At 44.0% G+C, this 27479-nt stretch overlaps 1 protein-coding gene across 1 annotated transcript in view; it reads right to left on the reverse strand.

Annotated features, from left to right (window-relative positions):
* MSN (moesin) overlaps window positions 1-27156 on the reverse strand; it is a 71197-nt gene extending 44041 nt beyond the window's left edge. The window contains exon 1 of the mRNA XM_043895406.1: window positions 26879-27156. Within this exon, the coding sequence (XP_043751341.1) occupies window positions 26879-26890 (12 nt within the window). The 5' untranslated portion in view covers window positions 26891-27156. The remainder of the gene's footprint in view (window positions 1-26878) is intronic.
* Window positions 27157-27479: the final 323 nt, after the last annotated feature.

The raw sequence follows: 27479 nt of genomic DNA on the forward strand, positions 1-27479 counted from the left end.
TTCTTCCCCCAGGAAATAGAAGGTTTCCAGAGAAACTAGCCTGACTCAAGGGAGGGAACAGGAGAAGGAATGCCTTCAAATCAATTTAGCAGCTATTGAGCACCTGCAAAGTGTGGGGCAGGGTACTACAGAATATGGAGATTAAGAGAATACAGAGATTCCAACAATCTCTGAGAATACACAGAATACAGAGCTTATAACAAGCCCTTATTTCAAAGGGTTCCTCATCTAGTAGTGAAAAAATGTAATGAGTAGATCCCACAGAATGCAGTGTGTGCTATATTTACCCAAAAGCTCCCAGTCACCAATCTCTTCAAATCAAAAGTTCCTTTGGAGGCTGGGGCAGGGAGAAAAGAAACCAAGATATCCTCCAAGTGCTGCCTTGTTCTCCACTAAGTACCTTCATGTGCTCCTGGAGAGTCTAACAAAGTCCTATTTCCTATCATAAAAGGAATTTATTCTTTAATTGAGGTACCACATACAAAACAATGGAAAATAATAAAAGACCAGACTGTGATATGGTGCCAGGGCTTATGACAGAACTTGGTGTACTCTGAAAGTATAGGAGCAGCAGGGACTGGGACCTAGTCAGATGTAAAGGCTATCCACCTTAAGCAGGAAGTAGAGAATCAGCAGTCTTCAGATCCAAAGCACCTTACCGTGGACACAGGGCAGGGTCCCAGCCCAGCGCTTCTATTTGTAACTGAGGAATGAGGTCACCACGTCCTTGGGCTCTTACTCACCAACTCTCTGTAATGTTCCCACTAACTGAATGCCTTGGTGCCCACAGCATTACTCACTTTCCATCCTGCCCTATCTTTTCTCCCACCACCAGTATGCACATGCCCAGACACTGAATTTGAGCTCTAAAGAGAGCTGCTTACTTCCCTGGGGTCCAGTTAGTTTTTTTAACCTCACCCCTTCCTCTAGTACTTGGGACAGGTGGCATGGTGCATAACTCCCATCTCATCCAGGCCCCAAAACCAAGTTTAGAGGATTCCTGAATGAGCTGTCTGGGTCACCTTTACTTCCAGCTACAAATGGAGTGGAAAGAGCCCTAGACAGTCTCAGTTCAGCTCAGCTATATTCATGCTGTGTGGGCACCAGTATGGACCTCCATTTCTCAGGCTTAGTTTTCTCAGGTGTAACATGAAGAGGCTTCAAAATTAGAATATCCTAGGGGAGCTCTTAAAAAAATACTGGTGCCCAAAGCCCTAAGCCAAGACCTGAGTTTGCAACATGCTTCCACAAGCTGGCCAAGACCAACTAACTGTATAGGCAAGCTGGACTTTCCCACTGGATCAGAAGGCTGGTCCCATGAAGAACTCAACACTCTACTATAAGGAAGGCAGACCTAACAGTTAAACTCCACCTTCATTCTAGCCCTTAGGGCCACTAGGGTCTTGAGTTCAAATTTCCCACTTTTCCTAACCTTGTTTCAAATCCACAAGGGAAAAAAAAAAAAACTAAAATGTGTCAACACTAGTAAATTCAACCTCACATGCTTTGACATTAAGCAAGCATTATAAATTTTCCTTCTTTTGAAGGATCAGGCCTATCTGCCGTTACAAAACGTGTTTTTCTATTTGCCTCCAAGAACCTCACACTACACAATGGGGATGGTGACAAAGGAAAGCTGTTTCCACAGCCTTTGACTGTTCTAGTGACATATTTCCTAGTGACAGTGTCACATTCCTGAGGGCTTACCAACTACTTGTGACCAGGGCTTACACCAAACTGTCTACCTCATGATATCATCCTACTGCCTGTTTCTGGTGGGCTCCCCAAGAACTACCTTTCCAGAGCACCTCTTCCCTCCTTACCCAGATCAGGCCATGTCTGACTCCTGCCACCCTTGCCTGCTTAACCCTCCACCCAGTTATACTCCATAACATTTCCAAAGCCTTTCTATGAAGGTTTCTCCTCTAAAGCCAGGTAGAGCTGATCACTCTCAACCTCTCAGAGCTAGTAGAATTGCCATTTGGCCCAGTATCACACAGAATGAGAGCATATCTGAGAGTGCCACAAACCCCCTACCCAAGGTGGGGCAGACCAGGCACAGTTACTGAGGGAATGCAACATCTCTGAATAAATTACAGCCTTTCAGAGCAGGAATGGCCCTGACATTAGCCAAACCAATTCTTTGTAGAATATACCATAGTCCCAAAAGGGCAAAGGCCTGGCCAAGATTGCTCTGGGAAGCTAGCAGCAGAGCTCAGACTAAACTCCAGTTCTTCAACTCCAGAAGAATGCTCTTTCCACAATTCCCCAATAACTCTTCCACTCAACAAGTTGAACCAATGCTCATATTACCACCAAGGTCCAAACAAGACCCTATGTTAGCTAGGCCTAAGCAATCCTCAAAGAATTCTCACTTCCTAACAAGCAACATCTATGCGTCCAAGAGCAAAGCAAAGTCATGTAAATTATTGGCCCAATCAGCTGGAAAGCTCGACCAGCCCTGAAGACAGTGGTCTGACATCAGCAAGGTCTGACATTAGCAGCTGACAGAAAGCCAACTGCAAAACAAGTGTCAGGCGAGGCCCCAAGCAGGCAGAACATGAACAATATGGCAGGTGGACATCCATTCAGAGACCCCAACTACTGTAATTCTCTCTAAATTTTTTTCTTCACTCATGATATTTTTTTGTTGTTGTTTAGTCACTACGTCATGCCTGCCAGGCTCCTCTGTCCATGGGATTCTCCAGACAAGAATACTGGAGTGGGTTGCCATTTCCTCCTTCAGGGGATCTTCCTGACTCAGGAATCGAACCCACATCTCTTGTGTCTCCTGCATTAGTAGGCAGATTCTTTACCACTGAGCCACCAAGGAAGCCCCATGATATTTTAGGAGAGACTAAAGGGAAGTTTAGCAACTATTAGAACAGGGAAAGGGCCTAATGTTTAAAGCTGCAACTTCTTTTCTAGCCTCATAACTTTGGCTTAATCATGACTACAGCTTAAGTCCAGGCCTTTATGAAACAATACTCATTTCCCCGTTCTACGCCCTCTACACCATGCAGTCTAAAGTCAAAGTCTTCTGTCTCCCACTCAAGTCCTGTTTCCCTTATTCATTAGCTGAGTGCTTTCTGCAGTCACTTAACCTCTCTGAGCCTCAGTTTCCCCATACAAAAAGCAGGGTTAATCATTCCTAACTTGCTAACTGAAGAGAGTTAATGAGTATCAAATGACATAATAATTATAGTGGTAAAAAGGGTTTTGGCAACAACAATGCATATCACAAATGTAAAGAATTATCAGTATTTGGGTTAAGGGCTTTCATTCTTTTGGTCCATACATGGACTTAGTATAGCTAGGAACATTGAAAAGTAATTTCAGAACAATGCCAGCCAACCTATAAAGGAATTCCTTCAATTCATATCTGATAAGGCTGTTTTAAACAGGGAACTACTTGGAAAGCAGACAGCTACTCCCTGAAATCAGCAGTAGCGATCTAACCACTTTAAGAATTTTTTTGGAAATATTTACATAACTATGTCTTGTTTGGACTATTACAAGAGCCAAGGGAGTTTGCATTCCCTGGGCTCATATGGCTTAGGTCAGGCAGTCCACACATAGCTAGGAGAAGAATGTTTTTGTTATGGAGAGTTGAGAGGTAGTTATATGGCAATACATCATTGGTCCCAAAGGGTCTATAAATGATCTATTCTATAGAAGTAAAGTTTTCCTGGTAACTGAGGCTTACTCTTTTAAGGATCAGAACCGTTCTTAATGGTGAAGTGAAAGTCTTATCCATTGATCACATTTTACTGCCTTTGTCAACAGAGGGTGTAAAAATATGATTTATGCTTCTCTGAACACCTGAATCGTATATGCTTGCTTTTCTATTGAACTAACATTCATGGGCTTTTTAATGTTATCCAAGTTTTCCATCAACACTGAGGATTATCATCTCTACTTTATCAGTGAAGAATGGTAGGTTCAAAGAGGTTAAGGGACTTCCAAAAGGTCACATAACCAATAAATGTTGAAAACACAGATCTTCCTACAAGCCTGGAGTACAATAAATGCCTAAAGATACTTTGGATCCAAGCCTTTTCAAGTAGCCCAAGAAATTCTTTAAAATGTCATTTCCTTTCCCTTTTTAGAATATGACCTCAGACCCTTGCTCTCCCTGCCCCATGAGGATTCAGAAAGCTCCAATCACTCAACTTGCAGGCAGCTTCCTGTTTGTCTAAAGGGGAAGACAATAATGCCTGCAGTGGCCTGTAGTAGGCCTGGTCTAGTCAAGGTCAACCTCTAATGGCAGAGCATTCAGGATTGAAAGCTCCAAGCATAAGCTCTGCTCGACCCACTGTGAAAGTCTGGGAACTAAGAAGAAAAGAGAAGGGTGGGGCATGTTATGACTGGGCAGAAAAGAGCCTGCAATTCTGGTAATCCTGCTTCTCCTTGCCTGATCTGGCTTCTTCAACATGATCAATACTCTCAAACTAGCAAGCTTCTAAGAACAGGAATGGTTACTAGGCTAGAATTTTTTTAAAAAATATACTATGTACAGATCACTCACCTAGAGCCAGACATCCTGGAATGTGAAGTCAAGTGGGCCTTTGGAAGCATCACTACAAACAAAGCTAGTGAAGGTGATGGAAATCCAGTTGAGCTATTTCAAATCATGAAAGATGATGCTGTGAACGTACTGCACTCAATATGCCAGCACATTTGGAAAACTCAGCAGTGGCCACGGGACTAGAAAAGGTCAGTTTTCATTCCAATCCCAAAGAAAGGCAATGCCAAAGAATATTCAAACTACCACACAATTGCACTCATCTCACACGCTAGGAAAGTGATGCTTAAAATTCTCCAAGTCAGGCTTCAGCAATACATGAACCATGAACTTCCAGATGTTCAAGCTGGTTTTAGAAAAGGCAGAGGAACCAGAGGTAAAATTGGAAACATCTGATGGATCACCGAAAAAGCAAGAGAGTTCCAGAAAAACATCTATTTCTGCTTTATTGATTGACTATGCCAAAGCCTTTGACTGTGTGGATCACAATAAACTGTGGAAAATTCTGAGAGATGGGAATACCAGACCACCTGACCTGCCTCTTGAGAAACCTGTATGCAGGTCAGGAAGCAACAGTTAGAACTGGACATGCAACAATAGACTGGTTCCAAATAGGAAAGGAGTACGTCAAGGCTGTATATTGTCACCCTGCTTATTTAACTTACATGCAGAGTACATCATGAGAAACACTGGGCTGGAGGAAGCACAAGTTGGAATCAACATTGCCGGGAGAAATATCAATAACCTCAGATATGCAGATGACACCACCCTTATGGCAGAAAGTGAAGAAGAACTAAAGAGCCTCTTGAAGAAAGTGAAAGAGGAGAGTGAAAAAGTTGGCTTAAACCTCAGCATTCAGAAAACTAAGATCATGGCATCTGGTCCCATCACTTCATGGCAAATGGATAGGGAAACAGTGGAAACAGTGTCAGACTTTATTTCTTGGGGCTCCAAAATCACTGCAGATGGTGATTGCAGCCATGAAATTAAAAGACGCTTGCTCCTTGGAAGGAAAGTTATGACCAATCTAGACAGCATATTATAAAGCAGAGACATTACTCTGTCAACAAAGGTCCATCTAGCCAACGCTATGGTTTTTCCAGTGGTCATGTATGGATGTGAGGGTTGGACTATAAAGAAAGCTGAGCGCTGAAGAATTGATGCTTTTGAACTGTGGTGTTGGAGAAGACTCTTGAAAGTCCCTTGGACAGCAAGGAGATCCAACCAGTCCATCCTAAAGGAGATCAGTCCTGGGTGTTCATTGGAAGGACTGATGCTGAAGCTGAAACTCCAATACTTTGGCCACCTGATGCAAGGAGCTGACTCACTGGAAAAGACCCTGATGCTGGGATTGAGGGCAGGAGGAGAAGGGGACGACAGAGCATAAGATGATTGGATGGCATCACTGACTCAATGGACATGGGTTTGGGTGTACTCTGGGAGTTGGTGATGGACAGGGAGGCCTGGCATGCTGCGGTTCATGGGGTCACAAAGAGTCAGACACAACTGAGCGACTGAACTGAACTGAACTGAACTGAACAGTTGACCCTGAACAACATGGTTTTGAACTGTGCTGGTCCACTTAATAAGCATATTTTTTTTCAATAAATACATACTACAGTACCATACAGTCTGTGGTTGGCTGAACCTGTGGTTGACTGGTTGAATATGCGGGTGTAGAACCAAGGATATTGAGGGCCAACTGTAATACAGAATACTAACACATATATATGGAATTTAAAGAGATGGTAACGATAACCCTATATGCAAAATAGAAAAAGAGACACAGATGTACAGAACAGACTTTTAAACTCTGTGGGAGAAGGCGAGGGTGGGATGCTCTGAGAGAACAGCATTGAAACAAGTCTACTATCAAGGGTGAAACAGATCACCAGCCCAGGTTGGATGCATGAGACAAGTGCTCAGGGCTGGTGCACTGGGAAGACCCAGAGGGATGGGATGGAGAGGGAGGTGGGAGGGGGGATTGGGATGGGGAAGACATGTAAACCCATGGCTGATTCATGTCAATGTATGGCAAAAACCACTAAAAATAAAATAAAATAAAGTTATATGGAGAATTTCAACTGGCAGTACATGGGTGGGGGAGTGGGGTGCCTTGAACTCCCTATTGTTCAAAGGTCAACTGTATTTATTTGCATTTCAAAAATCACTCTTTCTCAACTCTTCAATTAGATGCCTCAGCTATAGCGGAACACTGCAAAATTCCAATGTTCTGCCACCTGGATAAGATCCCTGGTAAGTATGGGATGAGCAGATTCTAATCCAACTTCACTATTCTTCTCTGGGGAAGGCTGGAAAGGCATGTGCACACCAATAAAGTGCACATACACACATACACACACACAGCTTCTTTCCTCAACCCCAGATAGCTACCGCAGCCCAGAGGTGGTCTGAGGAAAAGGGTTCTCAGTCATGTACTATTTGGAATCAAACTACTCCAAATTGGCAAAACCATAGAAAAGGGAGGGGGGCTACTTTAAGCACAGGGAAGTGGTTTACCCTACTATTCCCGGCAAATCTGAGGTTCCTGATATATCACAGAAAGAATTCAGTGACAAAGTTATAGATAAGAAGTGGATTTATTTAAAGAAAAACAACTCCACAAAGAATGAGCCATCTCAGAAAGCAAGAGAGCCCTGAAATATGGCAGTTAGTTTTTATGCATCGGGTAATTTCTTAGGCTACTGAGTCAGAGGATTATCCCAATTATTTTGGGGATGGGGTGGGGATTTCCAGGAACTGGGCCACTGCTGACTTTTTGGCCTTTCATGCTTAGCCTCAGAACTGTCAGACTTTATTTTCTTGGGCCCCCAAAAATCAGTGCAGATGGTGACTGCAGCCATGAAAGTAAAAGGCACTTGCTCCTTGGAAGAAAAGCTATGACAAACATAGATAGCATATTAAAAAGCAGAAACATTACTTTGCCATCAAAGGTCTGTATAGTCAAAGCTATGATTTTCCAATAGTCATGTATGGATGTGAGAGTTGGACCATAAAGAAGGCTGAATGCTGAAGAATTGATGCTCTTGAGCTGTAGTGTTGGAGAAGACTCTTGGACTGCAAGGAGATCAAACCAGTCAATCCTAAAGGAAATCATCCCTGAATATTCATTAGAAAGACTGATACTGAAGCTCCAATACTTTGGCCACCTGATGGGAAGAGCAAACTCATTAGAAAAGAGCCTGATGCTGGGAAAGATTGAGGGCAGGAGGAGAAGGGGACAACAGAGGACAAGATGGTTGGATGGCATCACTAACTCAATGGACATGAGTTTGAGCAAGCTCTGGGAGATGGTGATGGACAGGGAAATCTGGCATGCTGCTGTCCATGGGGTCACAAGAGTTGGACAAAACTGAGACTGAACAACAACAACAGAAATGTCATGTTGTTGGTGGATGTGTCATTTAGCATGCTAATGTATTACAATGAGTAATGATGACACTCAAGATCTACTGGAAAGCAAATCTTCCACCATCCTGGACCTAGTTGGTTCTAACCAGCTTTGGTCCTATCCTATGGCTATATCATTATTTTATAGATTGTGCCCTTCCACCTTCCCTCTTGTTTCACTACCACTAAGATAACTTAAGCATGGGTAAAATCACAGCAATCTCTAAAAGTGGGGCCTACAGAGCTTGAAAAGGGGAACCACTATCATCATCTTATACTTTATCCCAACAAAAACATCCACAACTCCTACCTTCTCCAGAAATCCTTCTCTCTCAGGTCTCAGGTAGGCAAACCCTTACAGTGCTCTATTTATTTTTCATTCAATGAAGAATATGAGCCCTTTTCATTTGTGAAAAAACTTTTAAATGCTTTTAAGTGTTCTACTCACTTGATAAACTGATTATTAATGAGCCCACACAGATGATAAAATCTGATTTGATATGAAAAGATGTGTACCACGTGGTAAGTTTAAAAAACAAGTAGTTGAACAGTATGGATTTGTATTATGTTTGTATTTAAAGTTCTATCTGTATGAATGTATTTAAAAAGGAGTCTAAGTTCACATTAACTAACTAGTTCACACAAATGTTCACATCTATTTCTGCTTTATTGACTATGCCAAAGCCTTTGACTGTGTGGATCACAATAAACTGTGGAAAATTCTGAAAGAGATGGGAATACCAGACCACCTGACCTGCCTCTTGAGAAATCTGTATGCAAGTCCGGAAGCAACAATTAGAACTGGACATGGAACAACAGACTGGTTCCAAATAGGAAAAGGAGTACGTCAAGGCTGTATATTGTCACCCTGCTTATTTAACTTATATGCAGAGTACATCATGAGAAATGCTAGGTTGGATGAAGCACAAGCTGGAATCAAGATTGCCAGGAGAAATATCAATATGCAGATGACACCACCCTTATGGCAGAAAGTGAAGAAGAACTAAAGAGCCTCTTGATGAAAGTTTTCATCCCTCCCTGGCCACTTGTGGCCATTTTTGAGTAGGGTTGTACTGGGGCGATTTGAAGCCTGTTGGACTATAAAGAAAGCTGAGCGGTGAAGAATTGATGCTTTTGAACTGTGGTGTTGGAGAAGACTCTTGAGCATGCCTTGGACTGCAAGGAGATCCAACCAGTCCATCCTAAAGGAGATCAGTCCTGGGTGTTCATTGGAGGGACTGATGTTGAAGCTGAAACTCCAATACTTTGGCCACCTGATGCGAAGAGCTCACTCACTGGAAAAGACCCTGATGCTGGGATTGAGGGCAGGAGAAGGGAACGACAGAGGATGAGATGGGTGGATGGCATCACCAACTCAATGGACATGGGTTTGGGTGTACTCTGGGAGTTGGTGATGGACAGGGAGGCCTGGCATGCTGCAGTTCATGAGGTCACAAAGAGTCGGACACGACTGAGTGACTGAACTGAACTGAATTGCTCCTCAAATTAGCCTACCTTTATTAAAACAGAAAAGCCTACCTTTATCAAATCTGCAAAGATGGGCAGTCTGGGACCTAAGGCAGCCTGGATGATGGTGGCAGCAGTGGTAACAACAGGAACAACAGCAGAATACAGCTGCTAGGTACCCCAACATAATGATCTATAGGATTTCCCTGCTCTCCTCCTGGAACTATGTCTGGCCCTACCCATCTCTTAGCAGAGAAACCAACTCAATCCTTAAACCACAGGAGCACAAACTTCTCAGGATTAGATTACCCAGTGCAGTCCTGCCTGCTGGCCATGCCACAATGAGCAGCTGTTGTTGTTCAGTTGCTCAGTCGTGTCTAACTCTTTGCAACCCCATGGAGTACGGCACAGCAGGTTTCTCTGTCCTTCACCATGTCCCAGAGCTTGCTCAAACTCATGTCCATTGAGTCGGTGATGCCATGCAACCATCTTGTCCTCTGTCGTCCACTTCTGCCTTCAATCTTTCCCAGCATCAGGGTCTTTTCTAATGAGTCAGCTCTTTCCAGAGAGAGAGTGGCCACCACTTTCATCAGGTGGCCAAAATATTGGAGCTTCAGCTTCAGCATCAGTCCTTCCGAAGAACATTCAGGATTGATTTCCTTTAGGATTGACTGGTTTGATCTCCTTGTAGTCCAAGGGACTCTCAAGAGTCTTCTCCAACACCACAGTTCAAAAGCATCAATTTTTTGGCACTCAGCCATCTTTATGGTCCAACTCTCACATCCATACATGACTACTGGAAAAACCATAGCTTTGACCATATCGACCACTCCTGGCAAAGTAATGTCTCTGCTTTTTAATATGCTATCTATGTTTGCCATAGCTTTTCTTCCAAGAAGCAAGTGTCTTTTAATTTCATTGCTGCAGTTACCATCTGCAGTGATTTTGGATGCCAAGAAAATAAAGTCTGTCACTGTTGCCATTGTTTCCCCACCTATTTGAAATAAAGTGATGGGACCAGATGCCATGATCTTAGTTTTTTGAATGCTGAGTTTTAATCCAGCTTTTTCACTCTCCTCTTTCACTTTCATCAAGAAGCTCTTTAGTTCCTCTTCGGCTTCTGCTATAAGGGTGGTGTCAAGAGCAGTACACATACAAAAAAGCAAAAAATTTAAAAAGCTGGGTAATTCTTGGTACTCCAGGGCCAAATTCTGGGTTGCTTCACAAAGACATATAAAAATGCTTACATAGCTACCTGTTAGACTCCACTAAAAACTTTGATTTAAATATTCTCCCTTGTTGTGAACACTTCTGTATTGTGTGGAGACATGGCAAAAGGGAATGGAAATTAGTTATGAACAAGCTAGCCACTCACAGGTAAACAGGTTCTTCAAGGTACAAAAAAGGGAAAAATTCCTCCCCATATCTAGGCACTATTTAGCTCCATTCTGCCAGGGCCCAGCTAGGTTCGCATTAGGTAATTTCCAGTGGGCCCCTGAAACTGTTGTTTGTCTTTCTAGTAGACCTAAACATAGGAGTCTGTGCAAGACAATTCCAATTTGACAACAGTAGCTATTAACATATTTATTGAACAAATTAACAGTGAGCTAAGCTGATAGATGGCTGGATAGCATCACTGACTCGATAGACATGAGTTTGAGTAAACTCCGGGAGTTGGTGATGGACAGGGAGGCCTGGAGTGCTGTGATTCATGGGGTTGCAAAGAGTCAGACACGACTGAGTGACTGAACTGAACTGAACTGAAGCTGATAGAAGGGGGAGACAGAGGATGAGGCAATTGCATGCATCACCGACTCAATGGACATGAGTTTAAGCAAATTGCAGGAGATAGTGAAGGACAGGGAAGCTGGACATGCTGCAGTTCATGGGATCACAAAGAGTCAGATTCAACTTAGCAACAACAAGCTGATAGAATGAAAAGAATACACTCCTGAGAGTCTTGGCTTAAAGACTGGCTTCTGCCCCTGACTCACTGCATGACCTTGAGCAAGTCTCTTCCCCTTTTTGTGTTTTATAGTTGACCAGCAGATCTTCCATAAGTTCAGGTAATTTGCTTCCTTTATAAAACATACAATTCTGCGGTGGATTCAGGGTTTCCAGATGGCCAGGACAGCAGGAAGGAGTCGTGGGTAGTATGTGGAGAAAATAAAAACCACACTAGGTGGAGGAGAATCTCTATCCAAAGACCTTAAAGCTCTCCATGAGCTGTTTGCACAAGACAGGTGGGACAGGCAGGCCTCTGAAGAACATATGAGGACATGAGTTCTGTCCTTCTAACAGTACTTGGCTGATTTGAGGCCAGAAGGCCTGAAAGGTGACCAGTTTTAGTATAGCTTCTATAAATACTTACACCTCCAGCTGAAGAGATGTTAGAAGACCCTCTACACTAGTACCACTCATTTGTTGCTGAAGAGAAGATGGTACCTCCCTCCCTGGCCACTTGTGGCCATTTTTGAGTAGGGTTGTACTGGGGCGATTTGAAGCCATGTTGTCCAGGTAAGCGGGGAGATGGGACTTCCCTACATATATCCCACTAAAAGCATCAGGCTGTGGGGCACCTATGGGAATGCTTGATCAGGGAAATTATAGCACCTGACATTATGGGCTCAGAAGCTTGTGAATAACTACAAAGAGAGAACATACACAGAGGCCAACTGGAACAAAATTTAAGGGGTGCCCTAGCTCTACTCTTCCTCCCCTGTGCCCCATACCTCACAGAGCACCTCCAGATGCATTAGTGCCTGAATATTCACCTGTAACCCTAAGGAGTAGGGTGCTATTACTCTTTCCATTTTACAGATGGGAAACTGAGAACTGAAATGGTTTGAGAAGTTTGCACTGGTGGGTCAAGGTCAGACAGACTCTCTCTTAGGCCTCTCTTCCCTAAAGGTGCTAATGTACCCTATCCTTCTCCAAGGTGTATTTTCTCTATTATTGGTGCCTATAGTATGTCCTACCAGGTGCTCATCCAACACTGGATCCCTTGCATATATTATTGTTGCATATATTACCCTTCTCCATGTCTGTCACTGACTCTGTGCTCTCCAAAGGCCTGCCCATCCCTAACCATCTCTACCTGAACAACAGCCCCTTCTTGAGGCAAGAAGAGTTAGAAACTTTCAAATCCACAGTTTTGCTAAAGGAGAAAGAATGGGAGCCCAGATGGCTGCAATACCACATGGTAAGTATCATAACAGAAATTCTTACAAAGTACAGTGGGCACACAGAAGATACTGCAACTAATACTACAGGGAGTATTAAAGCATCCAGTGGAGGTGTCACAGAGTAGGTGGAGGTGAGGAAGATACACTTGACATTTCAAGTTGAAAGAAAAAACATATGCTAAAGGTGAAAGATATAAGAGGTATGGCTTACTTGGGGAAATGATCCCACAAAGCTACAGCATAGTTAGTGTACATGTGGGGACAAGTGGGACCTGAGTCTAGAGAGAGAGCTATGATATAGCCAGGTATCAAAGGGCTCTCCATATATACCACACTAAGGGTTTTAGATTTTCTCTTATTCACGTTCACTGCAATGTTATAAATACTGGCAAATGCTGGGAGTAATTTAAATGCCCACCAAAAGCAGAATGGTTAGTACGTTATGACATAGTCATTGGATGAAATTTTGTAAAGGTATTAAAAATGCTCATTTTTAAAAACTAAAGTGCATTTACCTAAGCTTTCAGTGATTTTTTTATGTACAATATGATTATACCATAGAAAACTAAGGTACATATGTGAGATGTGATGAGAAAACACATAAATAACAATTGCTATGTTAAAATGGCGGATTTATGGAAGATGTCTCCCTCTATTTGCTAAACTCTGTCATATGCCATGTTGGGTTTTATAAAAACAGGAAGTATAAAAATAACCACTCTTCTTCTATCTGATTCCTCTTGCCTTCTCCCCATCAGCTTCTTCCTCTATCAGCTTTCCTGCTCTCCCTCACAAACAGCGTTTCTAATCTACCACCTGAAACTGGAATCCTTAACACATGGAAGGCTCCTAAGAGGGAAAGGCTGCCAGCAAGGTGGCTTCTCCAAGCAGCAAGCTCCTGCATGGGCCAGAGGCCATTCCAGCTTAATGCTGGAGAAGAATCTTCCATCCAAAAGCATTGCCCAGTTTTACCCAACTAAGCCTTCTCTGCCCTAAGAACTTGTTCCCAAAGGAAAGAAGACAGACACAAAGAAGACTTCTGTCTTGCCCTCACTTCAGAAGGTTCAGAGCAGGTGAAGAGTACGTTCATGGCCAACTCCTAGGTGGCTGAGATACAGCCTGGGATCCCTGATTTACAAGCAAGTCCTGTACAAAATAGGGCTTCCCCAGTGGCTCAGTGGTAAAGAATCTGCCTGCAGTTCAGGAGATAAAGGAGGCATGGGTTCAATCCCTGGGTCAGGAAGATTCCCTGAAGGAGGGCACAGCAACCTACTCCAGTATTCTTGTCTGGAGAATCCCACAGACATAGGAGCCTGACGGGCTACAGTCCATGGGTCGCAAAGACTGAAGTGACTGAGCATGCATGTCCACACTGTACAAAATGTCAGTAAGGGGAAGAAGGGTAAAAACAGATCCAGCCAAGGGTATACCATCTCCAGTGAAATTCTTATGCCTCATAAGCCCATCATTCCCTCACAGGAAATTCAGAGACCTCTCCCCTTTCATCTATAGATCTAAGACCACCGGGCGCCATATTCACAAAATGCAGGATAAGTTGAAGGCTGAACACTAGGGCTGTGGCAATCTCTCTCACTAGAAATTTCTCCCCTTCACTCCAACCAAGACCACATCACCTAGCTCTCCTGATCCAAGGAAAACACATCAATGACTCAGACAGAAGAAGGGGAAGGGGAGCTTAGCAATTTAAGATGTAGCCAAAAGCAATTTCATAATCCTAAGGAGAGGGATGTTGTAGGGGAAGGGAGTAGAGGAAGTCAAATTTCATTTGCATTTCAGTTTTGGTTTGTTTCTTGGTCTTCCCCTTCCCTACTGGAACAATGACCAATTCAAGGGTCTTCTATTCTTCTTGGAGTCACCAAGGACCCAAAATAGCCAGCGACTATACTTTGCAGGCTGAACTCCAAGGCCCCACACCCATGGCTCTCAGTTAACAGTCATCTCTCCAAGTCAGGATATTCAAGGCAAGCTCTGTCATAGGTTGATCCAATACATTTAAGCAGAGCTCAGTGAAATAGAGAGGACTACTTACACAATGATAGCTAGGAGCAAGGTTGGGGGGAATGACATTCCCAATACCATTCTAAATAAGAAAGAGCAGTTTCACCAAATAGTTTTTGTTCTTTGTCCTGTTACACTCTTTCCATGAACTTCTTATCATCTTCTTAAAGACTAGGCACAAGTAACCAGAATGTCAGAAAAAGTCAATGTTCTCATCCTACAAATGGGAAAACTAAGGCCCGTAAAAGTGACTTGCCCAAGGTCACACAGATTGAGACTAAAAACCATAAATTCTGATTCAGTCTGTTAGTCTTTTCAATGTACCTTTTCTACTCAAAAGCATTAAAAAAAACAGACAAGTGCTTGAAGCTGTGTCAAAAGCTCAGCTCTTCTAAGCTGGGGTGAGACAGCTCAGGACTGGAGATAAGACTAAGAAGGATGTTGGACCCAGCCCATTCAGAAAAGCCAAGTGAGAAGCCTAGGCATACAAAAGGCACATATAAAGAATTTAGCAACTGGATGGTGTGATCACTCACCTAGAGCCAGACACCCTGGAATGCGAAGTCAAGTGGGCCTTGGGAAGCATCACTACGAACAAAGCTAGTGGAGGTGATAGAATTACAGTTGAGATATTTTAAATCCTAAAAGATGATGTTGTGAAAGTGCTGCACTCAATATGTCAGCAAATTTGGAAGACTCAGCAATGGCCACAAGACTGGAAAAGGTCAGTTTTCATTCAAATCCCAAAGAAAGGCAATGCCAAAGAATGTTCAAACTACCGCACAATTGCACTCATCTCACACGCTAGTAAAGTAATGAATGCTCAAAATTCTCCAAGCCAGTCTTCAACAGTACATGAACCATGAACTTCCAGATGTTCAGGCTGGATTTAGAAAAGGCAGAGGAACCAGTGACCAAATTGCCAGCATCCATTGGATCATCGAAAAAGCGAGAGAGTTCCAGAAAAACATCTATTTCTGCTTTATTGACTATGCCAAAGCTATTGACTGTGTGGATCACAACAAACTCTGGAAAATTCTGAAAGAGATGGGAATACCAGACCACCTGACCTGCCTCTTGAGAAACCTATATGCAGGTCAGGAAGCAACAGTTAAAACTGAGCATGGAACAACAGACTGATTCCAAATCAGGAAAGGAGTACATCAAGGCTGTATATTGTCACCCTGCTTATTTAACTTATATGCAGAGTACATCATGAGAAATGCTTGGCTGAATGAAGCACAAGCTGGAATCAACATTGCCAGGAGAAATATCAAAAACCTCAGATATGCAGATGACACCACCCTTATGGCAGAGAGTGAAGAGGAACTAAAAAGCCTCTTGAAGAAAGTGAAAGAAGAGAGTGAAAAAGTTGGCTTAAAGTTTAACATTCAGAAAACTAAGATCATGGCATCTGGTCCCATTACCTCATGGGAAATAGATGGGGAGACAGTGGAAACAGTGTCAGACTTTATTTTTTTGGGCTCCAAAATCACTGCAGATGGTGACTGCAGCCATGAAATTAAAAGACGTTTGCTCCTTGGAAGAAAAGTTATGACCAACCTAGACAGCTTATTAAAAAGCAGAGACATTACTTTGCCAACAAAGGTCCATCTAGTCAAAGCTATGGTTTTTCCAATAGTCATGTATGGATGTGAGAGTTGGATTATAAAGAAAGCTGAGCACCGAAGAATTGATGCTTTTGAACTGTGGTGTTGGAAAAGACTCTTGAGAGTCCCGTGGACTGCAAGGAGATCCGCCCAGTCCATCCTAAATAATCAGTCCTGAATATTCATTGGAAGGACTGATGCTGAAGCTGAAACTCCAATACTCTGGCCACCTGATGTGAAGAACTGACTCATCTGAAAAGACCCTGACACTGGGAAAGACTGAAGGTGAGAGGAGAAGGGGATGACAGAGGATGAGATGATTGGATGGCATCACTGACTCAATGGACATGAGTTTGAGTAAACTCCGGGAGTTGGTGATGAACAGAGAGAGGCCTGGCATGCTGCAGTCCATGGGGTTGCAAAGAGTCAGACACAACTGAGCAAGTGAACTGAACTTAACTGAAGGCTTTAGCTACTCCAAAGAAGTAGTTTCAGATGCTGAGAGCCCAACCTGGCCCCACCCAACCCCCACACCCTGAGCCTTTTCAGGCCATGCAAGACTACTCTTAGACTATCAGAGATCTAGGTAAGAAGCTAGAGAGAGGTGATCAGGCAGGCGTGAGGAGGACAAGAAAAGATAAGAAAGCAAGGTGGAGAAATCAGTCATTCCCAGTGTTCTCTCATCTTCCTCTCTCCTTTCTCACTAATCCCCACCCTGGCCCCAACAAAGGGGCCACCTCCTGCTCTAAAAAAGCTCTAAACAAGAAGAAAAGTTTGTAGGTGGCACTATACAAACATGAGGAAGGTATTCCCTGTACCGAAGAAGAACAAGACACTAGTTGAGGTGGCAAAGGCATTTCGGGGGGAAAATATAGCCAAATAAGGCATACTTGACTGGTAGGGAATCATCAGGAAAGATTCCAGAAGCTGACGTCGCAGGGAGGAAGCCTTTAGTCATTGGTTTCCTCTGGCAACTGGCCTAAGGCCAGGCAGCAAACTCCCAACCTTAGGAAAATGCCCGGGTTATGGCAAAGAGAAAGGCAACTAAATCTAAATTTTCCCTAGGCCCTCTTCAGGTCCTGCTGGAGCACCTCTCCAAGTATCAGCAAAGAGGTATAGTGTAACCCTGAAGTAAAGTGGCAAATGTTCTCACCAATTATATGCTAGATCCACCACGGACCTGGTGCCAAGAAGAGTAAGGAACCTGAAGAAAAGGGCTATATTTCAGTTATATATTTCTGTTATTGTTGATGCTTTCAAGATAAAGAAAAATTAAAAGGTAAAAATGACTTTTGCTCTCAACAAGGGAACTTCTGTGGATTAGTCAACCTCCCAGGAATATCTGCAAGTATATTTGGAGAGAAGACTAGCTCACTTAAAACCTTTGAAAATACCAAAGGTTTGTACAGCTTAACTAATAACACCCAAATGGGCTATTACTTTGACCCTCACCCTCCAACTCCATACCACAGATTAATCAACCACAGTCAGAGTTTACAACAGTTTAGAACATCTTTGTATACTTATCTAACCTTCAGGCTGAGATTTCTGAAAAAGAACAGGGAGGTGGGAGGGGTAAGAGGCAGATTACACCAAGACAGTAAGATTAGGAACCTTATCTATACATACTTCACTGGAGGAAAATGAGCCTTAACCTTTCCCAGGTATTTAAGGGAGGCCAAGACTAAAGATAGGAAAGAAATGCTGACCAAGCCTGATTTGTATGCCTTATTCCCCCTCCTATCTGCCAAATAAATATCCAGGAAAAGATTTCTCAGGATTATACTTTGTTATTGTTACATTGGATCAAATGTCCACACCTCAATTTTTCATTCATTAGACTCTGATTGATATCCTGGCCATACAAAGTATCTATCAAATTCCCACAAAGTAGAAGGGTCACCAGGCACAGGAACAAACTTCAACCTTTGAAGTTACCAATCACAGTAGCTACCTGGCAAAACATTACTACTAAACTAACACAGTGGTAGGTCACCATACCATTGGCCTAGGAACTATGTCAACACTAACCTTATACCACAACAAGCCCACTGATAGGAGCATCCAATCTGCTTCTACCATCAGGCACAGGCAAAGAGCTATTTTTTGAAAGTCACCCAAATGATCCTTTCTCCAAGTTTAAAGGCCCAGATACTACAGCTGAGTCCTCGCCAGAAAATGACACACTTTTCAATCTACCACAGTCGCAACACAAGGGAATCCTCCCCTCACTTCTATCCTTTCTCAAATACCTATCTCATAGCAAAGCCACTGAGAGAATTAAAAGCTGTCTTTAGGCTGTTGACCTTAAGAGTAATCACTAAGCTCTATTCCTTGGTTTAGCTCACCTGGAAACATGAAGGAAGGAGCCACTCACATACCCACTTAGGCAACAAAGACAACAAAATTTGTCTTAGTTAATTCACCCAATGCTGGAAAACCCAAGGTACAGTCTCCCAGAACAGATCCCTTCAGATGGTGTTTGCCAATTGAAACAGGACTGTTTGTTGTCTCCAGATGACCCTAGAAAGAGCAACTTGGTCTATGCTTACAGGTACTCTGTGGCTCCCCTTGAAACAATCAGCACATCAAGCCTTCCTTCATTTTGGGCAAACTCGTTTTCAAGAGAACAGTGTGGCCTATGGCCACTTGGTTTACACCCACATATGGAAACTGTCACTGTCCCACTCAGAACAGCCACTGCCCCCGAGGGTACACACCCTTCAAGGCCCTGTTTATGTCCCAATAAACTCCCTTTTCAAAATCCATAGAAAATGCCATGTATACATTTTTTTTCAAATTGTGTTTTAGTGAGTTTGCCCTAAATCTCCAGTTAAATATATCTATGAAGGTAGCAACTGTATCCTCCATTCATTTATTTGTATCCCTTATAGTAAATAGTACGTAGTAACCACTCAATAAATGGTGAGAATTCAAGCTGCCTGCCTTCATTCTTACCCATCTTACCTAGCAGAGGGTTAGTTCCACAAATAATAATAACATTTGCATAGCACTGATTAGATACTAGCCACAGTTCTAAGCCCTTTATAAAAACTTACCCCCATTTAATCCTTAAACAACCCTACCGGATTGGTATCTTCAACTTTACAGTTGAGGAAAATGAAGCACAGAAGCTAAGCAACTTGCCCAAGGCTACAAAACTATTAACAGTTGGTCACAGAGCTGGGATCTGAATCCAAGCAATCTGGTTCCAGAGTTTGTGTTTTTCACCAATACTCTATATTCCCCTATCTATAAAGGCCTGAAAAGTCCTTTTTTGGCTAGCTACCTTCACTGGGGGGCTTCCTAGGTGGTGCAGCAATAAAGAATTTGCCTGCCAATGTAGGAGATGCAAGAGATAGGGGTTTGATCCCTGGGTCAGGAAGATCTCCTAGAGTAGGAAATGGAAACTCATTCTAGTATTCTTGCCTGGAAAATTCTATGGACAGAGGAGCCTGGCAGGCTACAGTCCACAGGGTCACAAAGAGTTGGACGTGACTGAGCACACACGCACCTTCATTGGGTCTGGCCTACAAAACCTAGAGGTAAGTAGTGAGAGTTGAGGTCTGGAGACTCCAGTTTGTATTGAAATATTGTCATCAAAGTGGAAGAAAGTACCATAATATTCTCCTAACTCAAGGAACATGTCAAGCTGGACCACTGAGTCAGAATACAAAGAGGTCAGATATCAACATTTTAAATGGTGAAGAGAAAGCGGGAAATTTGGGTGAGGGGCAGGCAGGAAGAGGAAAAAGTCATTTTGATGCCCCAGAAGAACTGAGTCACCCACTGACTGAAACCTGCTACAGCAGAAGCTATTTAGGGGAACTCCATTGTGGCATTGTGGCCATACTGTTAATATAATCACCACAGAGCCAATTCTCTGGATGTCGGTGTCCCATGAGTGAAAAGAGTCATCATCCTTTCAAGTCAGGCAAGTCCAGTGAGAGACCACTAACTTGGGAATCAGGAAAGTCAAGTTCTCCTTTCAATACTGTTACAAACTTCATGTGACCCTGAACAAACTGGCTAACCTTTTCAGCTATGAATATGGGAAAGAAATAACTCCATTCAAGAAAGACTCTTAGGACAGTGAAGCCTAGTCGCAAGCAGGAAAACATAGCTAGTCTCCTCTCCTTACCTCCTTTCTGTGCAGGTATCTACTTTCTACCACACTTCACCATCAAAGCAAAACACTTATCATCCTGGGAAGTGCTACAAAGAATCCCAAAAGCAAGGTCAGAGCCTGAACCATCTGGATTATCTCCATACAAAGTAACCTTTGAGATAAGCACTACATACACAGAAGGACTTGCTCAGGACCATTTTAACACTATAGTCAAGTCACTCCTCACCTGTAGCATAAAAGAAGAAAATGCTGAGTATCTTGCAGTGAGTGCCGTTTAAAAGGCAGACATTCAATATTTCCCCCCTATCTGGGGTCAGACAAGTTGAATTTTAGTCCACAGCTCTATTACCAATTCATTCAAATCACTTCTCTTTCCTGGGCTTTGGTATCCCCATCTAAAATATAAACTAAACTTAAACTAAAAAGTTTTAAGGCCAGCTCATTTACTCTGTGATTCAAAACACTTCTGTGAGAAACCCAGACCACTCAGAACAATTAGCTAAAAGGGAAACAAATTAAGGCTAAGGAAGCTCTGGGTCATCCTAAGTACAGATGCATTTGAAATGCTGCACCTCACAATAGCCAGCCCTCAGTGCACTGGTGGTAGATACCTTAAGAGGTTGGTTTATGCCCACCACCTCCTCACTGTCTACCAGAATAGCTAACTACCACACCCGAGGTTAAAGTAAACTTGAAACATAACTCAGTAGCTTCCTAGCCTCTCAGCAGAACTGGGGGTGTGGGGGCAGGGCACACAGAGAGGCAGGGAGGAGATATGCTTCCGGCAGGCAGTGAGAAGAAAAGAGGGGAAATCCATCAAGTTTTCAGTGTTTGAGGCTCCTCGGTCAACCCCAGTCTTTACAATATACTCTCAGTTGGTTTCTTTCTTGTTCCCTACATAGATATAGCCCTTTCCCCTCCATAGAATCAAGAAGAAATGGCCCAGAACACTCATGCTAGTGTTCATGTCAAAGCTACTAATGAGACAAACCAACTCCAATGCTAGAAGCTCTCTATTCTGAAGCCAGTACCCAGGAAGAAACAACACTCCAGAGGTGTAGGGGGACAAGAAGATACCTTTTAGCAACTGCTCTTTAACTGTATTCTCAGAATAGCCTAGCACACTTCCTGGTACAAAGAAGGCACTCAAATTTTAAGAAAAGAATGTCTGAAGGAAGAAGAAACAAAAATGGGAGGCCTGAAGGCTGTACCATCAAAGCTTTCAAGAACATCAGTAGGGGCTTCTCTGGTGGTTCAGGTGGTAAAGAATCTGTCTGCAATGTCGGAGACCTAGGTTCAATCCCTGGATCAGAAAGATCCCCTGGAGAAGGGAATGGCTACCCACTTCAGTGTTCTTGCCTGGAGAATTCCATGGACAGATGTACTTACAAAAAGAAAGTAAGATCAAACTGAGGGAGTTACTTAATTTATGATAAATATTTCCCTAAAATAAATGACAATACCCAAAGAAAATTCTCAATTTATAAAAGAACATCAGTACTAGAAGGGTCCCTAGAGTGTATCTATTACTATACAGTTCTCTCATGACAAATTGGAGAGACTGAGGGCCTGAAAGAACTTGCATAAAGACCCACTTCATTTGGATCACTTAACTAAGGTCAGGGAAGATGTCCTTCTTACATGGAAAAGGAAGGAAAACTATCAAGTCAGTGTTACCTGCCATTTCCCAACACTCACCTTCCAAATTAATGCAGTCCTAAGCTAATCCTCCAAGTGACTGCTCCTATAACACAAATCAGAACCTAGAACTGAAAACTTTTTCAGCTCTATCAAGTATTAAATAGGAAGAAAATAAATAAATAAATAAATAAATAGGAGGGAGGATGAACAGCAAAACCAGTCAATGATAATAAGACTACCTCTTTCACTTGACCAACAGACTGCCCCAAAAGAAACTACCTTTATACCATTTTTTCTTTGGGGGCAGAAGAATAGAGCGGGGTAGCAGGGAGAAAATATCCCGAGTTGGGAAAGATACACATGATAAACTCAGTTCTATCTTTGAAATATCAGAAACAGACTGCTCCCAATCTGCAATGATGCCAATTGTTACCAGCTTAAACAGGAAAGATCCAATCCAAGTAGTGTGGGTAGCCAGATATCCTCCCTTCTAAGGACCTTAAGTCTTGGAATTCCAGTGAGAGGGACTCCCAGAAGACACAAAGGGACCTAGATATACTGTTGCCAGGTAACATTGTTAGAATAATTTCAGAGTAAATCTAGCTGTCAACTGATCCTATCCAGAGAGAATTGGAATTGGAGTCAGAGAAATAGAACAAATGACCTCTAAATGTCCCTTCCAGCTCTATCATTCAGTACAGCAATCTCCTGAGAGGAGAAAGAAAGAGAAAAGTGAAAACACCCTTAAAACAAGCTACTGTTACAGGCAGCTAGATAATAATGAAGAGTTAGTAGACCTGTGATCCATACCATCTCTGTCACCCACTCACAGAGCAGCCTTCCCTTCCCCAAGCCTAAGATGATAGAATATAGATTAGTTGATACCTTTGAGGGTCCCACAAAGGCTCTCCTGGCCCACTAGCCCATCTTTGTCCAGAGAGCTATTCAAGAAAAAGCCTAAAGGAAATCTCCAAGATGGTTTCTGCTCTACCACCTAAACTTTCACAGAGGGCTAAGTGAACTGGAGAACCAAAGAAGTGGACAGATAGATGCAGGATCCAAAGAGTCAGTCTCTCACACAACCTCCATTCCTGATCCCTTGTCCACCCCTGAAGTCTACAGGCAGGGCTGATTCAAGGGTTAAAAGACTGATATTCTGCCTTCTATTCACCAAGTACCACTTTAGTGCCACTCGAGTGGCTCAAGCAATGCCAGGAATGGCCGGAGAATAAACAGTCCACATGCCCCTGTTAAAGTTTAGCTGAATGCAGACCCTGAAGCTCTCAAATACTTTAAGGAGGTGGTTTCTTTGCATCTGCTCACATGGATGGTCCCATCAATGACCATTTGATCACCTTTCCCTTGACCTGTTGAGCAAGAGCTAAAAACTCAACAAACTGAAGAAGTTTTACCAAGAATGATCCTGTAACTAAGTCACAGATTTAAATCTTAACCTCTCTACTGCATCATTCTAGGTCAGTCCGTCCTATTTGTGGGTCTCACTTTTGCCATGAGAACAATAAATCAAAAACTAAGGAACACCTTGAAAATTCAAAACAATCACTTTTTAGGGAATACAGAGTCCCAAAGACTTTGTGATCTAAGAAAAAGTTAAAGAGAGTAGAGAGGGGAGAAAACTTTTTTTTTTTTTTTTTACAACTGTCTTATCATCACCAAAGTATAGATGGCAGTTAATAAGCTTCTGTATTCTGGCTACTTAAAGTAGACTCAGGAAACTGGCGAGTAGAGGCACAGAATACAAGAGTTGGTTGGGGGCAGGGATGCAGAAAGGCATGTTTTAACAGATTTAAAGGGAGCTAGGTGACTAAGGGAGAAAATGGGCTGTAAAAGTGAAACCAAGCCTGGACAGACTGTAGACATGGTTCATATGAATGAATGAATTGATTTTTCCACTATCTTCCTTATCTGTCAGGCTCCAGAAGTAGCCTAAAGCACACTAGTGAAGTAGGCTTCCCAGATGGCTCAGTGGTAAAAGAAGCTTCCTGCCAATGAGGGAGACGGAGGAGATGTGGGTTTGATCTCTGGGTTGGGAAGATCCCCTAGAGGAGGAAATGGCAACCTACTCCAGTATCCTTGCCTGAAAAACTCCATGGACAGAGGAGTCTCGAAGGCTATAGTCCATGGGGTTGCAAAGAGTCAGACATGACTTAGTGACCGAGTATGCACACACACACTAGTGAAGAAGGAATGGAAAATAAGGAATTTTCTCCCTTCATTAAAGTTACTAACTGTCCGAAAGTCTGTTCTGTTGGGACTCTGTGGGAGAAGGCGAGGGTGGGATGTTCTGAGAGAATAGCATTGAAACAAGTATATTATCAAGGGTGAAACAGATCACCAGTCCAGGTTGGATGCATGAGACAAGTGCTCAGGGCTGGTGCACTGGGAAGACCCAGAGGGATCGGATAGGGAGGGACGCAGGAGGTGGGATCGGGATGTGGAACACATGTAAATCCATGGCTGATTCATGTCAATGTATGGCAAAAACCACTACAATATTGTAAAGTAATTAGCCTCCAACTAATAAAAATAAATGGAAAAATTTTTTTAAAAAATAAATAAAGTTACTAACTGGTATGCAGTGAACTAGAAGTGTGCCCCTAGACACCTCAACACTGGGATAAGGAATGAGAAAAGTAACAGGAGGCACCTTGTGACACCTGGAACTCTCACCAAGAGACCACACAAATGCCAACGTTAGTTACTCTACCCATATCATCCACTTCCTTTTATCTAAGGACCAGAAAGCCCTGAAAATAAAGGTCAATTTGCTTTGAGCAAGAGAAGGGGCTCAACTTCAAGAATACTTCATTGAGTGAGAATAGAGGGTCAATGGGATGAGCATCAAGAAGCATGGACCCATCTTGGCTCTGTCATCATGTGCCCTTAGGTGGTAGGTCCTTTCCTGTTAGGCCTAAATATCCTCATTAGTTGAGAGAGAGAGAGAGAGATATCTACTACATAGTGTGTGAGATCCCTTTCAGGTTAAGATTCCTTGGTCTTAACAGGCATAATATAGTTGCTTCTCCTAAGTTTACCTTTCTTTGAAGCAAAAAGCATGGGAAATTCTCCAAAGCTTCCAGTCTATCAAAATTTAGCCCTCTCTTTCCATCATGATTCAAGTTTCAGTCAGTCTGCATAAAAATACTTTCACTACCCTAGGCCTGACCTGCAACAGCTCATACTCCAATCTCTCTCCACAACAGGAAAAAGATCACCATGCTGTCTTCTTTGCCACTTTTCACTGAGATATGGTGGTTTAGATAACTTTGAAATCATTTCCAGGCCCATTAAAGTTGCATTTAAATGAGAGATATTTCAGAACTGAGGGTGAGAGATGCCACATGTGTTGCAGGGCATAGTCAGTTCCCAGAGATCCACATACCTATTTAGGCAAAGACACACCTGAAGAAGAGTCAAGGAGTCAACCACAGAGATAAAACCAAAGAGAGGGTCCTGTAAGGATTTTTATAATCCTCTGTGAGGCAGAGACTGTTCCCCAACTCCCTCTTTTTTTCAAAACCATTCTCTCTCACTTTGTGTGTATGTGGGATAGGGGTGGGGAGTGTGTGGAAAAGCCCCATGTCATAAAACCATGAGCAATGAAAATATAAAAATGGTGGAGTATACATTTGTTGAAAACTTGCTGTTTCTGAAGGACAGGGTTCTGGAAAGGAAAGAATCACTCGGCAGTAAGGCTGGAACACAGCAACGTGGCAACCAAAGCTCAGCACACACCCAAAGTACTGCCCCCCACCCCTTTCTTTCAGGGACCCTCAGTCCTTCCCACTGCTGCTAGTCACTATCTCAGTTCTACAAGGCTCAGGCTGTCCTCAGAAGAAGGGTCAGGCAGAACTGCATAGCCTAATCCAGTGCAACAAGCTGCTTGGCCTAAGAGACTCAAGCCAGGGTGGTCACCCAGCCTTCCAGAGCAAGGGAAGGGCCTCAGCAGCCATTTGGCATGACTTGCACAAAAGCAAGCAGGGCTCATTATTCAGGCACATCCCTCCCCCCTCCCTCCTGGGCATCCGGCCCCCCTAGGCCCCACTCCCAGGAGGCTTCTTCTCTTCTCAAAACAGTGGGGTGGAGACCAGATCCTAGAAGCTACCACCACTCTAGAAAGGTGTGGCCCCACAGAAGAGTCCACACCTCACAGAACAGTCTGGAGTAGACAGGAAGAAATAGCCAGTGAGTAATGGGAAAGGCAGGGATTTGGCGAGTGAAGTGAAGGAAAAAACCAGTCTTCTTCTCAAAGTCTTCTTCCCTCCCTTCAGACTGGTGTCGAGTGAAGTGTTAGTGCGTCTGGGCAAGAGTAAGCGGCCTCAATGAGTCCGTTCACAACTCTCCTCTTCTAGTGGGAAACAGCTGAAGCTGCCTGGGGAGGCTGTGGGAAAGGTGAGTGGGGGTGCGGGATCCGCCCTGAGCAGCTCCCACCCTCCTCCTTGCTTCTGGGTTCCCATGGCCCATCCTGGTCTGAGGCAGCCTGGCCCCATAAAATCGCCAATTCCTGGACTGAGGTAACTGTTTTCCTCCGGATCAGAATTCTCTCCCCTGCGCCCAGGGCCCATCGGGGGTAAAAAGAGACCTTGGGCCCTTAAGGAAACCTTCCTTACTGTGGCATTCCAGACACAAGGAACTAGACTCTGAGAAAGAGGCCGGCCCCGCCCGGCCCACACTTCTACCCCGGGACCCCTCTACACTCCAGGACGCGCCAGAGCCGGACTCCGCCCCTAGCCCTCCCTGCTCCAGGCCTCGGCCGAGGGCGCGGCGGCGCGACCCGACGCGTGGCTGGCCAAGTCCCCGGCCATCAGCGAAGCGCTCCGAGGATCAGCAAGAGCCCCCACGGCCGGCAGCGCCCACCCCAGACACTCACCGTCTTGGGCATGGTGGCGACAAAGGCAGCAGAGTTGGCGAAGTTTGGCCAGGAGCTGTCGGACGGCGCTGAGCACGCAGTACACACGGCTGACTCCGGGGACTGGGGGCTCGGATTGGGTCTCTCTCCAGCGTCGGGACGACTGCTCGGCTTCCTGCTAACGGGCCACGACTTCACAAACCCCACCCAGGAAAGAGCCGCCCCCGTCGCACCGCCCGCTCCTTTATGTGGCCTGGCTTCCGCGCCGCTCCCCGCCCTCGCGCCCGCCTTCTAGCCGGCCGCCAGCCTCGCCCCGCCCAGACCAGCCCAGCCCGGCCACACCAACTACTTGGGGGGGCCTGGCTGGGCCTGGGCGCCTCAGATCCCAGTCCTCACCCAGGCCTGCCTGCCCCCTCTCCCACTCCCTTCACAGACCTTGGCCCTTTGCATCCGGGCCATCCGGCCCCACCCCCCAAGTAGGGCTGGGCCCTAGGCCGCACCCTGGAAAGAGGCTTACAGCCCCGACTGCAACTTTACACTAATGGGAGTTCACTACCTGTCAAAACGGCTCTGACTCTCTGAAAGTTCTTCCTGCGCGTATCTGAACTCTTCTGTGGTTCCG

The sequence above is a fragment of the Cervus elaphus genome, chromosome X, assembly GCF_910594005.1.
Source record: "Cervus elaphus chromosome X, mCerEla1.1, whole genome shotgun sequence".
NCBI classification, from domain to species: Eukaryota; Metazoa; Chordata; class Mammalia; order Artiodactyla; family Cervidae; genus Cervus; species Cervus elaphus.